The sequence below is a fragment of the Pagrus pagrus genome (assembly GCF_965226575.1).
Source record: "Pagrus pagrus genome assembly, chromosome: 17".
In the NCBI taxonomy this organism is placed as follows: domain Eukaryota; kingdom Metazoa; phylum Chordata; class Actinopteri; order Spariformes; family Sparidae; genus Pagrus; species Pagrus pagrus.
In genome coordinates this window covers 8,617,500-8,631,539 of record NC_140201.1, presented here as the reverse complement: position 1 = coordinate 8,631,539, position 14,040 = coordinate 8,617,500, and the positions used below count along the sequence as shown (strand labels likewise).

The window sequence follows — 14,040 nt, the reverse complement described above, 5'->3', positions numbered from 1 at the left end:
AAGGAATCTTTAACTTGGATTGAAGCAAACAAAACTTCTCACCAACTTTAAACAAATGTTACAATCCTGCCGGACAATAACAGGCACTAACAGACAAAGTGAAGGAAAGCGAAACTGTGAAGCATCTAGGTCTAATTTCTTCCAAAGTTGTCTTCGTCTCCTCTTTTAAATGAGACTCTGTTACAGTAAATGAAGCATAAACAGCGGGCCTGTGTCTACATTCACAGATTAGCACTATGTACTCAGAAAGCCACTTTCGCACAGCTCTGTCAGCTGTGTAATTCAAGTTTCTTTTAAGAGTGATGATTTCACAAGCCAGTAATAGCATATTTACTGGCATAGGGCTGTTATTGAAAACTCTGAAATGGTTATAAGCATGAAATTGAATACAGAATAGAGTAAAATTAGATTTTTTTTGGGGAGGAGGGGAGAAACACGTCAGCTTCACGGCTTTCGATCGCTGTATTAGAGTTAATTCAGAGATTCGGCGGGTTCACCAGAGGATTTTACACACAACTATCTGAAGGCTTTAAATGCCATTATCGAGAAAACAACCTAATTAATCAGAACGTTCTCATTCCCTCTTTCCCTTTGTCTGAGAGTTTGACTTTTTAAGCTGTCAGAGGGGTTAATATGAAGCAATAAGTCACCAGAAGTGAGACAGAGGCTTGAGTTTAAAACCCTGCCCTCCGCATTGTCTCAGGTACAGAAAGATCTTTGTTTGTTTCTATGGATACAAACATTAAAAGCTAAATATAAACTGCGCAACGGGCATGTCTGTCTGAGACGCCGACGTTTACAAGAAAATACATACAACGCCTCGACTAGACAGGAGCTGTTGCGACTAACCCTGTATCATGTTCTGATATCACTTCATAAAACTCTGTTTTATTAGTTTTCTTCTATGTATTGATCTTTTATTAAATGTCCTTCCTTTTCATATTTTACTTGTTTTCTAATATGTGTTGACATTTTATAAAAGCTTTTTCTATTGATTTTATCTTTACTTTTCATTTCCTCCCTTTCGAAGCACGGCTGAACTTGACCCAAACTCTTCAATACAAAACATCTCACCGTTAAAGGTGCAGTCACCAATTCTCGTCAATCCACTAGACTTTTTTGTCAAGATCAGTGATTATCTCCTCACGGTCTGCTACCTGTCCCTTACAGATAACAAAAAAAAGCTGTATTCCAGCCAATCAGCAGCAGGGAAAAGTCACACTCCAACCTCTGCCTCTTCTTTTGCTTCTGCGATAATAAACAACAGATTTACAGACGTCTCTGTTATAATGATACTCTACGGGGAAAATGCTTTTTGGGCCACAGGCGAATATTTCGTTGTAATACCGTAGGTGGCCACCGGGCATAATTGGAAGTAAGGCTGAGCAGCAACTTTGTATCCATGTCTATTGTACTGTATCTACACTCAAGCCTTATACCTGCATTCTTCCAGATGACCAGCAGGGGAGCAACTCCATTGGTTGCAAAAAGAAGTCAGATTGTATGTAAGCTTATGAGAAAATGACCCTACCTCTCACTTGCTTTATTACCTCAATCATTTATATACAATCTTAAAATTGGAAAGTTAAGGATGGAAAGACACAACTGTATATTTTGACTTAGTTTAAACCCGTTTATTGTCATTGAACTGTTATCACGCCGCGCCGCACTACCTCAAATTCAGTTCTTAAATTCGACAAGCACTCACACTTCATGCAGCAGTTGGGCAAAGAGTGCAGAGTTGAGAAAGGAAGCAAAGTTTGAACTCTTTATTAAGCTCTCCCTTTTTTCACGCTTCACACAACACGACGTAGCAGAGAGAGGGAAACGTCGGAACCGAGTGCCCTTTTTGCTTTGCCACTATCTGTCCGTCCACTCAAAACTCTGAAGGCCGCTGTCGTTGTTGTTGTTTGGGTATCACTTTGTGTTTGGAGTGCCTCGGTCCCTTCTCTGTTGACTGTAAGCAATAAGTGATGAGCCCTCACCCTCCACCGTCCCCATGGCAAAGAGAGAGAGAGGGAGGGAGAGAGGGAGAGAGAGAGAGAGAGAGGGGGGAAATCTAATTATTTCCCTCCCATGGCCCAGCAAGCCTTAAAGGTTAATCACTGTCCGTCTAGCTAATTCTGTCTGGGTACACTGCAGTAATTACAACACCTCGCCCGCTCTCCTGCCTTTCTCTCTATTGTGTACCTCGCTCGCTCCAGCGCTCTCCTGTGCACCCTCTCTCTTCATAGACAGTGGATGTCTCTCTCTCTCTCTCTCTGTATCTCACCATGTCCATCCTTCTACTGTATATAGATATAGACCTCTCTCTCTTATCTTCTTCGTCTCCATTAACCATACATTTACATATTTGTACATTATATTTATATATATGTTTTATCATGCTGTAATACGACTGACATTGTGACACTTTAATCTGTTGTTGCTTTTTGCTGATAGATAAACATGGAGGGAGCGCCGAGTTCAGACGCAGTGATGAGACTAATCTGCCGTTTCGTTCATTCAGCCTGACACTGTGTTGGTGTGCTGCTTTCCTGTTTGAAGGGTGGGGCCATTTTGTTTTGTTTTGTCCCAACAGTCCCACCAACGTCACTGAAAGCAGTCGATTTTCTGTCAGTCGACTTCCAACGGCCTGCAGAAATGTGTCAGTGTCATCAACGACAGTGGTCTCCCGGGTGAAAAGTCACGTCTCTGACCTCCTCCCTGTGTGGACTTTTCTTGCTCTTTGTACTACTTCAACCGACTTCCTCCTTTGCAGCTGAAGTAGTGACGGGTCACTAGAGGTCGCTGCCTAACAAAAAATACGGGTCGTAATAAGCTGCTTCCACAGCCGAACTATATGTTTTTCTGATGAGGTCAGGCTGTATACAGGATATTACTACATGAACACTGCGTACAACCATTGTTGGATGCATATTTTGTTTGCCGCTGACTGCATTCTGATTTTATTTATGTTCAACGCAGTGTCACAACTTTATCGGGCTATGGGTTATACTCTTTTTCTGCTTTTGTGCGGCCAATTTCTTGTCACTATTTTTTTTACAGATGTAGCAGATTCACTACTTTTGTTAAACGGTTACAACTCAACAATTTATTCCACTTAGACTGTAACCGTGTGTCAATTTAATGTCTTCCAGTGGCTCAGATGGCATTAAAGCCTGCTAGACTTTTAACGTGAAAACATCTGCAGGAAGTCGCATTTTACTGATGAAGACAAAACCCCAGCGAAGACGAGAAGTTGGGAAAAAAATAATGGATAAAAACAATACTTTTCTGAAGAGGGAAAACTCTCTCTGTGTGTTACGCTGATGGAATAAATGGCTTTAGTTCACCAGGAAACTCAGCCATTATTTGAATCCCACACCTCCAGCTCTATAGAGGAGTTATATTTAGATATTTCATAGATATAGAGATGTTTCTGCCTCCCGTCAAATTTCAGAGGGAGGAGGCTTTCCTTTTCTCACCTCTTCTCTGTCTTACACTGCTTTTCTCATCCTGCCTTCATGTCACCTATTGTCTCCCCCTCTCCCCACTCTTCTCACCATCCCTCCACCTTCTCGTCTTTCTCTCCATCATCTCAGCACCGCTCTCTGCTGCCTCCTCGCTTCATTTCTCTCGCTGGCTCGGCTCCTCACTGGTTACAGCTGTATTCCCCTCCAGCAACAGCTCGAGGAAGTGCGTCTTTGGGCCCGCAAAGCACTCCGACGTCGCTTCTCCTTACAGTTTCTCCCTCCCTGCCAAAAGCATTACCAGAAGCGACAGCTTATTGGGGACTCAAAATACTTTTGTTTCCGTCTACGCCTTTTCCTCGCTGTCCCAATTTCCTCACCATGCCATCAGTACTTTTAGTGATACAGCTGCTAAATACAGGAAAAAAATGGTTATGTTGAAGCAAAAAACATCAAATAAACAAGATATTTTTTTGCTCGTTATTCCTTACAAGACCCTATCATCGCTCACACCAATTTGTTTTTACTCCCTGTGATGAGTTGAAAACATGTACACCCAATTTTCTCAACTAAAAATGGAAAAAAAGTCTCCACCTCTACATCTTCTCTCTTTTATTTCCTCATTCCCTACGTCCCTACGAGTTTTAGTCTATTCTGTCCCTCTGTCCGTTCTCTCCGAGGCTCAGACAGGCTCATCCAACAGGCTGCTTCCTGCTGAGGCCAGCAGCCAGTAGCTGCTAAGGATGGTGGGCTGTCGCCTCTCATATCATCAGTACCGAGGAGACAGAGGAGAGGAGAGGAAGAGTGGCGAAGATGAGACAGAAAGCATGAGGAGGGAAGGGACGGGAGGCTGCGAGTAGCCCTTAGCAAAGCATCATCACTCAGCTAAACTCTCTCCGTCTTTCTCTTTTTATTCTCCACTTGCTAGGGGACCCAAACAGCAGCGGGGGGATGGCCGCTGCTTTATTACTCTCCAAATGTTTTCCAAGAATTTTCGAGGAGTGACAAAGATCCCTCGAATTTGTTTCTCGGTCCCCGCGGCAGAGCCCCGCTCGACAGTCTGTGGGCAGGCGGGTGCTGATGGAAGTGGTGGCGGTGGTGCGAAGTGCTGCTCGTAGCGGATGATGGAGGAGGGCAGCTGCTAGAATGTGCTGAGGAAGAGACAAGGGAAGCTAAGAATCACGGGGAGAGATGTAGAAAGCGAGAAGTGGCCGGCTGTTGTTATAAAACACGCTACAGAGGACGCACCGTGCAAAGTGAGAAGCGAATTTTGAGTAGAGAGCAGAGAAATGAGGTTACAGCAACACACTGCAGGGTGCCACAGTGTGCATGTAGGAAAAGATGATACAGGAAGGAGGACGGGGGTCTCAGAAAACAGCAGAGTTGAATGTTGGTGCAGCGAATGACTTGCATCTTTGATGAAAGGACAAATTAGTAGAGGTAAAAATGTAAATCAGTTTGATAGATATATTGAGCCTCGTGTGAATATATGGCATGTTAAATTTTTGATCATTATGGTTTGGATTTCTACTGACAGACAGAGGTGGAAAGTAATTAAGTACGTTTACTCAAACGCTGCACTTGTTTACACTTTTGAGGCACTTAAATGCACAGTATGTTATTTTCAAAACAAAACAAAAGACGCAAGTAGCGAGGGATCATGGGAGTTGTTGTCTCCAATGTCAAACAACCACCACTGCAGATGAAAATCTGTCTGATGGAAACATTCACTGACGATTTACAATTTTAATCATTTTATGTTTAGTCACGTGCGCCAACATCCTTCCTCACTCGCCGACTTTCTCCCCGGATGTTACAGCGACAGGTGACCAAATGAAATGTAGCGTTACCTTGATAAAATGATGGTTTTTTCTGGGTTTAACACTGTTGTGAACACAACTCAACACAATATAACAAAGTCTTTTAGACATTTTAATGCAGAAATGTTACGTGTTATGTCTTTAAGTATTCCCATATTAGGAAATAATGTCAATTTTTATCTAACCACATGTAACAGGTGTAGCTACTAGTTACTTTTCAAAGGAAGATTTTAAATACAAAACAAGACGATCACCTTCTAAAATATGATGCTTCATTACAGATTTACATACTAACAGTATTAGGAAACATAAAACAGCTTAATGTAATAATAATATTGATCCAATAACATAATAATATTACACTGAGAGGGGCCATTCTGCACTGTAAGTAGGGGGTTTTAATAGAATATTCTTCAAACAGATTAACTGCTTATCTGTGCTTACAGTTACACATTACACAGCCCTGTTTCCTTTTAGTAAGTATTAGTCTCAAAGCATTGCTTACAAAATCTTGAAGGTATTTGTTCTTCTGTCGACGAGCCAGCACTGATTATCCTCGTGCTTGCGTTGGAGTGAAATAGCACCTACACATATTGTGCAGATGAGTGTTTTGGATAGTCTCTAGACTCTACAGATATCCTGAAACATGAAACACCTTCACAGCTCAACATTCTGAATAATCACTTCCCACCCTGGTGCAAGTAAGGAAGAAGTGGTTGAACTTAAAGGCGCCCGTGTTGAGTTTTTGACCACTCGTACTGCTGTGGTGCAATGACTTGCATGTGGACAAATGTAAAAATAACGACCGTCAAAATGGCAGCCACCAGGAAGCGACACTGGCTTATACACACCACATGGGCTAAGCTACATGGGCTACATGGGCTAACTAGCCTGCTTCTGCTAGTCACGACTGCTCCTATAATTTATCTCTATTTTCTCTGCGCATCATTTATTCCAACAAAACGGTGGTTTACAGAACAAATTTGTGTGCCGAAGTTTAACTTTCAAGTTTGCGCAGATTCATTTTCTCGGGCGAATCCTCTGCTACCGGCATTTCCATTAGAATAAATTACATTTTTTAAATTTCTGTGTTTTAAATCCTTAAGGCGTCTTCAGGCCATAAAGCTGTCTGTGTTGATCTTAAACCAGAAGATACCAAATGAGAAAAATTAGTGCACAACTCTTGTGGTTGCATAATCATTTTTGATTCATCACTTTACTGCCAGCTTTAAAACATGCAGTGATTGCCATGACTACAGATGGCATGCACATAAATGCTGCACAGTAAATGGTTTGAACATTTATCAGAGTGTGAGATGTCGCTCTCCTTGTGAAGAATCTTTACCCGGGAGACAAACAGAAACAGCATGTGCTCTAAAAACCTGTCGTGTTTGCAAGCTTGTGTGAGCAAATTATATAGTGAATGAAACAAACTGTGCGTTGCGTTGTTTTATATATGCTCTGGTAGAAAATGGGTGAAAACGTTAGATTTCTACCTTGTGTGAGAAGTTGAAGGGTCCTGACTTCCTCCCGGACGCGGAGCTGCAGGACCTGCTGCAGGATGTGCTGCCTCTGGGCTTCCTGCATGATGCCCATTCGTTCCAGCTTTCTGTCTGTCAATCTCATCAGAGCCCGCCCTAAACAAAAAAATAAATAAATAAATGAAAACAAGGGTAAAGGTTGAGGGCCAGAAGGAGCCGGATCCCAGTGGGAATCCGATATGCACAGCTGGAGACGCTCTAAAAGGGTTCGGATAAAGCATTTATGTCAGTGGAAGAACAGGGAACCAACACAAACAAACATGGCCGCACAATTACAGCCACGCACAACGCGCACTGCATGAGCGTTTCAAGGTTGCTCCTGACATAGAGACTGTTTGTGAATGCCGTCGTCTATTATGTGAAATTGCCGTCAAGCCGAGCACGACTCAATGTGAAGCACATTCCTCTAAAACACGGCGCACGTTTTATATAAAAATCAGTAGTGTACATCCCCTGAGCAGGAATCCCTCACAGCTCCTTACTTAATTGCAAATCCTTGTATAAAATCCATAATTTAATCATCCAATCAGTTTCTATGAGGCAGGGATTTGGGCTGCTGGTAGAAGGCGAGCAGAGTGTGGTGTAATTATCAACGCTTGTTATGAGTGCCTTTGTAACATGTGGGGTTGTAAGCAGATAGGATGATAATTCAGGGTAATTACGAGGCATTAGGATAGACCCCGAGAGCTCGCTTTGCTCCTCTGCCCCGATGACTGCCCCGGCAAGGGCTCTTATTGGTTCAGAACCAAGGGGAAGATCAGTCCTGGTAGGCTCATGAAAGTAAGTCCTTCACATTCTTTATCCTCGTTCTCATTTTTAAGATCATTAGAGCGAAATAAAATCTTTAAATTCTTTCTCTTATTCAACACCCTTTTCAAAACAATTTCACGTATCTCAACTTGTTTGGACGATCTATCGCAGGTCGTTAGGGCACGCAGAGCCCACCACGCAACTTTGCTGCCACTGTACAAAAGGGAGTAGTTGGGGAAAAAAGGTAAGTACCCTTAAACGTTAGTGGTATAACCTGCAAACGACTGCGTTAGGCCAATTTTCTCCCGCCTTAACTAAAAGAAGCTCTTCGCACGGCACTACAGCCAGTTGGGGGTAGAATGCCGAACACAGTTAAGATGCTTCATGGCAAAATGGTAGTGAAAGTACCCATTACATAAACACTCGGGAGCTAAGTAGCGCCGTAAAGGCTCAGAAGTGAGGGGAGCATATTAAACGGGAAGATGGAAAGGACAAAGATTAGTGAGGTGGAAAGAGAAAGTGGACTGATGAATCAAAGGCGAGGTGGAGGGCGGGAACATTGGGGGAGAGGAGGGAGACGTACAAATTGACAGAAGAAAAAACAGCGTGCACATAACGCATGCTGTTATGAGTCTATAAATATTGACCAACCATCACTTGGCACCTCATTCTATAACCAAAGATAGATTGGCATGGCAACAGAGGTTCGCTTTTTCTCTACTTCATTAATGTCTATCCTGAATAACGGCAGATACAAGAGATGAAACACGGCTGTGTGACCAGGAGATAAACAGGTGGTTCATGCTAATCTTTATATTGCAGAGATTTCTTAGTGAGGCGTTCACGTGTTCTCCTCACCTTGTTAAAACCAAATATGCAAAAGAGTATTGAAGGGATAATCCTTCCCTTTGCTACAACCTCAAGCTTGATGAAGAACAAATATATTCCTTTGGTCAAAAAAAGAAAAGTACATTTTGTTACTCTACATTGCCTTCAGGTTAAAGGTCATATTGACCTTTATTTTTATGTAGATAAATCGTTAAAAAAATCTCCAAAGCTTGTAGAAAGGTGCAGAATCTTTTCCTAAAAATTGTGTTGGGTCCCAAATAATTCATTTATTATTAAATAATTGAGCCGTTATCTTTAAACATCTGGCTAATTCCAGCAGCCAGCTAGTTCAGCTTAGCATAAAGGTTCAAGATAAATTCATGTTCACGGTAATTTATTTGTCCTTATACAACACACGGTTGCAAAACGAAAAGAAAGTTTGTAACTCCTTCATGCTACACAGAACATTTATAACACTCACAGTTATTTATATACATGCTGTAGATTCATAAACAGCCTGCATTCTTTGAATTTGCATCAGGCTGAATGTAAGCAGCAGCAACAAGATGGTGAAGCTAATGTATTTGGCATCTTCATATTACAAGTTTGATATCAGGTAAACACTGTCTATACACTTGGACTGCGTGCGCGTGAGCACCAAGCATCAATGACGTAAACACAGAGTCCACTTCTATGACGGCTCGCAACACAGTTGTGAAGTAACTTAAACAATATTAAAGTTTCTTATCTGAGCTATTAAAGAAGGCCCAGGCCTCCAGGACCCCAAACAAGCTTATTACAAGTATTTAGTACAAGTTTTCCCGTGGATGTTTTAAAACATCAGGCTTGATATCTTGACATAGGAAGTGTATTAATGTGGGCAGGTGTAGTACTGAGTAAGCCTGAAATATGAGAAGCTCGCCGATGAGTGCGAACAAACTGCCAGTTCTCGGCGGTGGATGCCAAAGCGCTGCTCCTTCCGGTCGACGAGGCAGTATCAGCAGGGTGGGACAGCTTCTGAAAGGAGTCCAAGCTTTCATTCTCTCGCCCTGCAGTTCTGAGCCATTGGCTTCAACAATCCCACCAAGCCTCAGCTGGGAATTTTTCAAACCACAATTAATACACTGAGCAGTGTAGCATGGCCATGAGGAGAGGAAGAGGAGGAGGAGGAGGAGGAGGGGGAGGACAGCTGAGGAAATTGGTCAAGAGGAAATAAATGAGGTATGAGAGGACGGGATAGTTGAAGCTGACTATCTGGAAGTTATAAGAAAAGTAGTGCACTGGCTGTAAAAGGCATCACACATGCGGAGGTGATGAGAAAAATGTCAAAAAGATCACGACTGGTTCGTGAGGTGGTGCAGACAAAATATTATGTCAGCTTGCTGTTGTGCTGCATGGTTAATATACTGGTGTCCGACACTGTGACAGAGCGTGGCCTCAGTTCATTTGGCAGGTCGACACAAAAAGACGACAGCAAAAAGAAGCGGCGGCAGAAAATCATTAACTCTTGACCCAAAACATATATTTTACCCCGTCGCACACAGCGACAGTGTTATCCACCCCTCGCTTAACGGCGGGAGCATCTAGTTTGGAGCATGTGTATAATCATCGTCTTTGAAGGCAACACATCCACTTACTCTCTTCTGTGGTCCTGTCACCATAAAGCTTCTTTTATGACAGAATATTGATTGGATTCACATTTCTCTCTCTTCTCTGACACCTGACAGAGTCTTCAATGCTGCCTCTCTTTCACTGTTATCCATTTAAATGTTTGGCACTTTTAGCAAATTCTTCACATTTGGGCAAAATGAAATGATAAAAAGACTTTATCGTCCCAGTGGGAAGCCACAATGTCATCGGTATAAAATCACAGCATAACAACAGACACAAATGTGTTCATCAACAACCTATACCCAAATAGTTCACCAATATGTGAGAAGATTACTCAATTCTTTTGCTCCTGCCATCATTTAAGGGGAGTCTGGGACTGTAACCTAGTATGTTGACACACTGTAAAAGATTGTTTCACCATATCAGTGTCAGATTCTGCCTTGCCTTGGACTGCTCTTTGGTTCAATCCCATTCCCAAATTTGTACCCCTGGTCCTTGTTTTTGAGTCCCTCCTTGGCAGTTATAAGGTGTAGTGGTTGAAATCTCCCCCAATGAAATAGGACAACCCGTCCAGACCCTCATACGTCATCAAGTTTGTCGTCAAATACGTTTGTGTGAACGGACAGGAATGGACATTTCCAATGTGCCATCTTCAGTTCTGGTGATTTCACTTGCATTACTCTAGCAATCCTGGTGTTACCACGATGCCATTTGCCATTTATCTGATGGAGATAGCTAGCTAGCTAGTTAGCTACCGAGACAGGAGCAAATGACTAGTGATTGTTGATGCTTGTTATAAAGAAAAGAACCATAAAACACTAAAACAACAGAGCTCTGATAACCCTCGGTTTGTGGTGTAGCTCTGGAAAAACCTCCATTTGGACGACCATGTAGTCCTAAAACTTCACCCTATACCCCTCTAACGTTGACAAGCCTCCGTTGAAAGTGTTTTCTAGTTCCTTAACTGAGTCGGTTGCCGCTGTCTGTTGGTGTCATACTTTCAGTCTGAAAAACAAAACACTTCTGGGAAACAGTTGGCACTCAAAAGTCACTGGTGTCAATTTAAATAATGTCTTTGCCACTCTCCCTGAAAGCTCAGCGCCGTCTTTACAGGGAGCTCAACCTGCTGCGGCAAAAACAGATGCGTGAGGTTCTTTTTAAATAAAACGTGCTTTTATTACAAGCTGCAACAGGGTGTCCACTGGTTACTGGTAACTGATAATGACAACAGTGATCTTTTTTTTTTGTATTAGTTGTTGCTTTCATCCATTTCTGTATTTTTTTTTTTTGTCTTTATTATTGAACGCCGTCTGTAATTTGCCCCCCGGGGACATTAAAAGCTTTATTCTCCTGCACTCTAATTATTAATCGAGCCCCAGTAACTCTGATTCATTACGGTGCTTCATTGCTGCTAAAATGACATTTGTGTTATTTAGATGAATTCATTCGCAACTTCTGATCGATATATACCCTGTAGTGTTTTTAATCAGGCACTGTGGTGATAAGGACTCCGTCTGGACTCAAACAGAGGATATTGTGATGATAATGTTCTTTATTTTGGAGGCTATCCGGTGTGGTTAGGAAAGTCTGTTTCTGTCAGCCTTTCTCACATCTTCTCTCTTTCAGCATGTCATCAGCTCCATCGCAGACTCTCTTTTAAGACATTTTAAAATGTGCATAAAAACAAGTGGGTGGAAATCTACTGTCCTGTCTATAGGCTTTCCACACATATCAAAACACTGTAGCCAGCTTCCCTCTTCCTCTCCAGTTATTTATACAGACAGCTTCTTGACTACCATACTTTTCTGCCCCCCTGGATTGAGATAAATAATTTCTTCCTCTCTTTCTGTGAGGGTGTTTGTGGATCCAAACTCCCAGGAAGCTGCTTCTGCCTTCACTAAACTCTTAAAATATTTCTCTTCTTCTCACCTATTTCCTCGATTCTGGCAGTTACCTGCAGCTCCTTTCTCTCTGATTCACATCCAAGAATATGTAGCTCATCAGACGTGAGCTATATTTTAATAACTAGTTAAGATCAGAGTCGCTGCTCTGAATGCGTTTTTTGGCGCACATGTGCACACGCATGCTTTACAGAAACGCGCCGATGTGCGTACACACACAAACACATTGTCCCTGGGAATTAGATTAATGAGTGGAGGGTGCAGCAGCAGTGTTGGGCTGCAGCAGTAATCTACAGCTATAGCTTGGCACGTCAACCGCAGCTTTGATGAATGGGAGCTTAGAGTGCATCTGTGCACACACACACACACACACACACACATATATAAGCATGTGTAAACTGGGATGCATTCGCCAACTGGTCATATACACACACGATGCATATACACAAACACACACTGATCCTGTGGGAGTTCGTTTTGAGCTAAAACGCTGCACTAATTGCGACTGTGTGTGGGGCGGAAAATATCAGTTTCACAGTTTCATGGTAAACTGTATTACACAATTATTATTACTAGTAGCTCCAAAAACAAAGGGAGCTGCATGTGCTCCCTTTTGCTCATTATCCTTGGCTGAGGCTAGCTACTTTAGCGAATTAGCTCATTAGCTTAGTTAGCCGTGGAGCCAGTGGCCTTAAAGTTTGTCTGCTGATTTTCAGCCGCTCCGACCAAGACTATGACTTCAGGGACTACAACAAACGGCAGGCAAGAAGTGATAGAGTCAATTATTTTACATCTTACTCAGTGATTTGAGGATTTATTTTGATCAAACCAGAGACGATTATGCAGAGACAATGACTGTTACGGTGAGTTAACGAGGGAATCGAGCTCGGTAAAAGAGAAACACTTGAATTCAGTTGTATTTTTCAGTTTAGTAGGGAGAACAGAAGTAAGAGAATTTCATTTCTTGATATTTTGTGGGTTTATTTTGTTCAGTTTTACTGCATTAGCTGGCATACTGTATATCTGCTAGCTGTAGCTGCAGGGGGGTATCAGACTATCTCCTCTTGCAGGTACGAAGCTTTGTAGCTAGCTGGATAGCATGCTAATTCTCTCAAGAATAGTCTCTCAACACAACACAGTACAGTCTAAATGTCTGAATGTAATTTTTTCTAAAATTCTGGACATATGATGCAAATTACAACTTTAAATTAATGAAAACAAAAGTTTGTTGGGTTTTTTTTGGCTGAACAGTGCTTTAATTTTAATATTACCAAATACCAACTTGAAATATATATGTTTTTGATAACACTGATATGGTTGAATTCGATACCAAGTGTCGACTGGAGCACAAAAGCAGCAAAAATGAACTCTTTTCCCTCAGACTTCAAAAAATCCCTCTTTACAGCCCCGACATGTTTCAGCAGCTGTGTGATGCGGTGCAAGAATGTACTCTATGACTACATCTCCTCAGGTAAATCTTCCACACCGGTCACACACATTTCTCAAAATCTCCCACGCAGCTGTGTGCCCATATGTGTGTCCTCTGGGGATGAATGTCACTGAGCTGCATCTGGCGAGCCGCACTCCAAACCTGCACTACACTCTGTCAAGCGCAGAATAACAAGTGATGTGAGTGTTGAGTGCTGGGTAATAAGTGTACTTTTTGCTGCCGTACGCGATAGGATCCCCACTCAAGAAGAAAAGCGGCATCACAGCTTTTGGATTCGACTAGCTGACGATAACAAAACACGGACTGTAGCGGCGGCAGCAGAAGCGCCGGGCAGATTCTTCACTGGTGCTCGCTGTGATGTGGCGCAGCTTGAAGTCCCTTACAGTAAATGGTGACTGATTGTCTCAGTCACAGAGTTGCTTGTAGCCCTGCAGCTAAAAGGCTACTGCAGCCGCTAAGCACCTGTGATCCGATGCTAATGCTATTCCTGACTGCAGGAGAGGAGGCCAGTTATGATCCTGGAGAGAACGCGGCTCAGTCTAAGTAATGAAACTAGTCCAGACATCCAGGGAGACACACAAACACACACCCACGCACGGATAATAAGCTGCCTCGATTCCTCCACTTGTCACAGCAGCAGTAGCCGCATGCTGATTTCACCACTACTGATCTATTTCAGTTTGCTGA

The 14,040-nt window shown here is 42.5% G+C and overlaps 1 protein-coding gene across 3 annotated transcripts in view; it reads right to left on the bottom strand.

Moving 5' to 3' along the window:
* Positions 1–14,040, bottom strand: part of samd12 (sterile alpha motif domain containing 12) — a 114,963-nt gene that overhangs the window by 58,855 nt on the left and 42,068 nt on the right. For all 3 annotated transcript variants that reach the window (XM_084380157.1, XM_084380156.1, XM_084380155.1), the window contains exon 4: positions 6,769–6,909. In XM_084380157.1, coding sequence (XP_084236283.1) covers positions 6,769–6,909 — 141 coding nt within the window. The remainder of the gene's footprint in view (positions 1–6,768; positions 6,910–14,040) is intronic.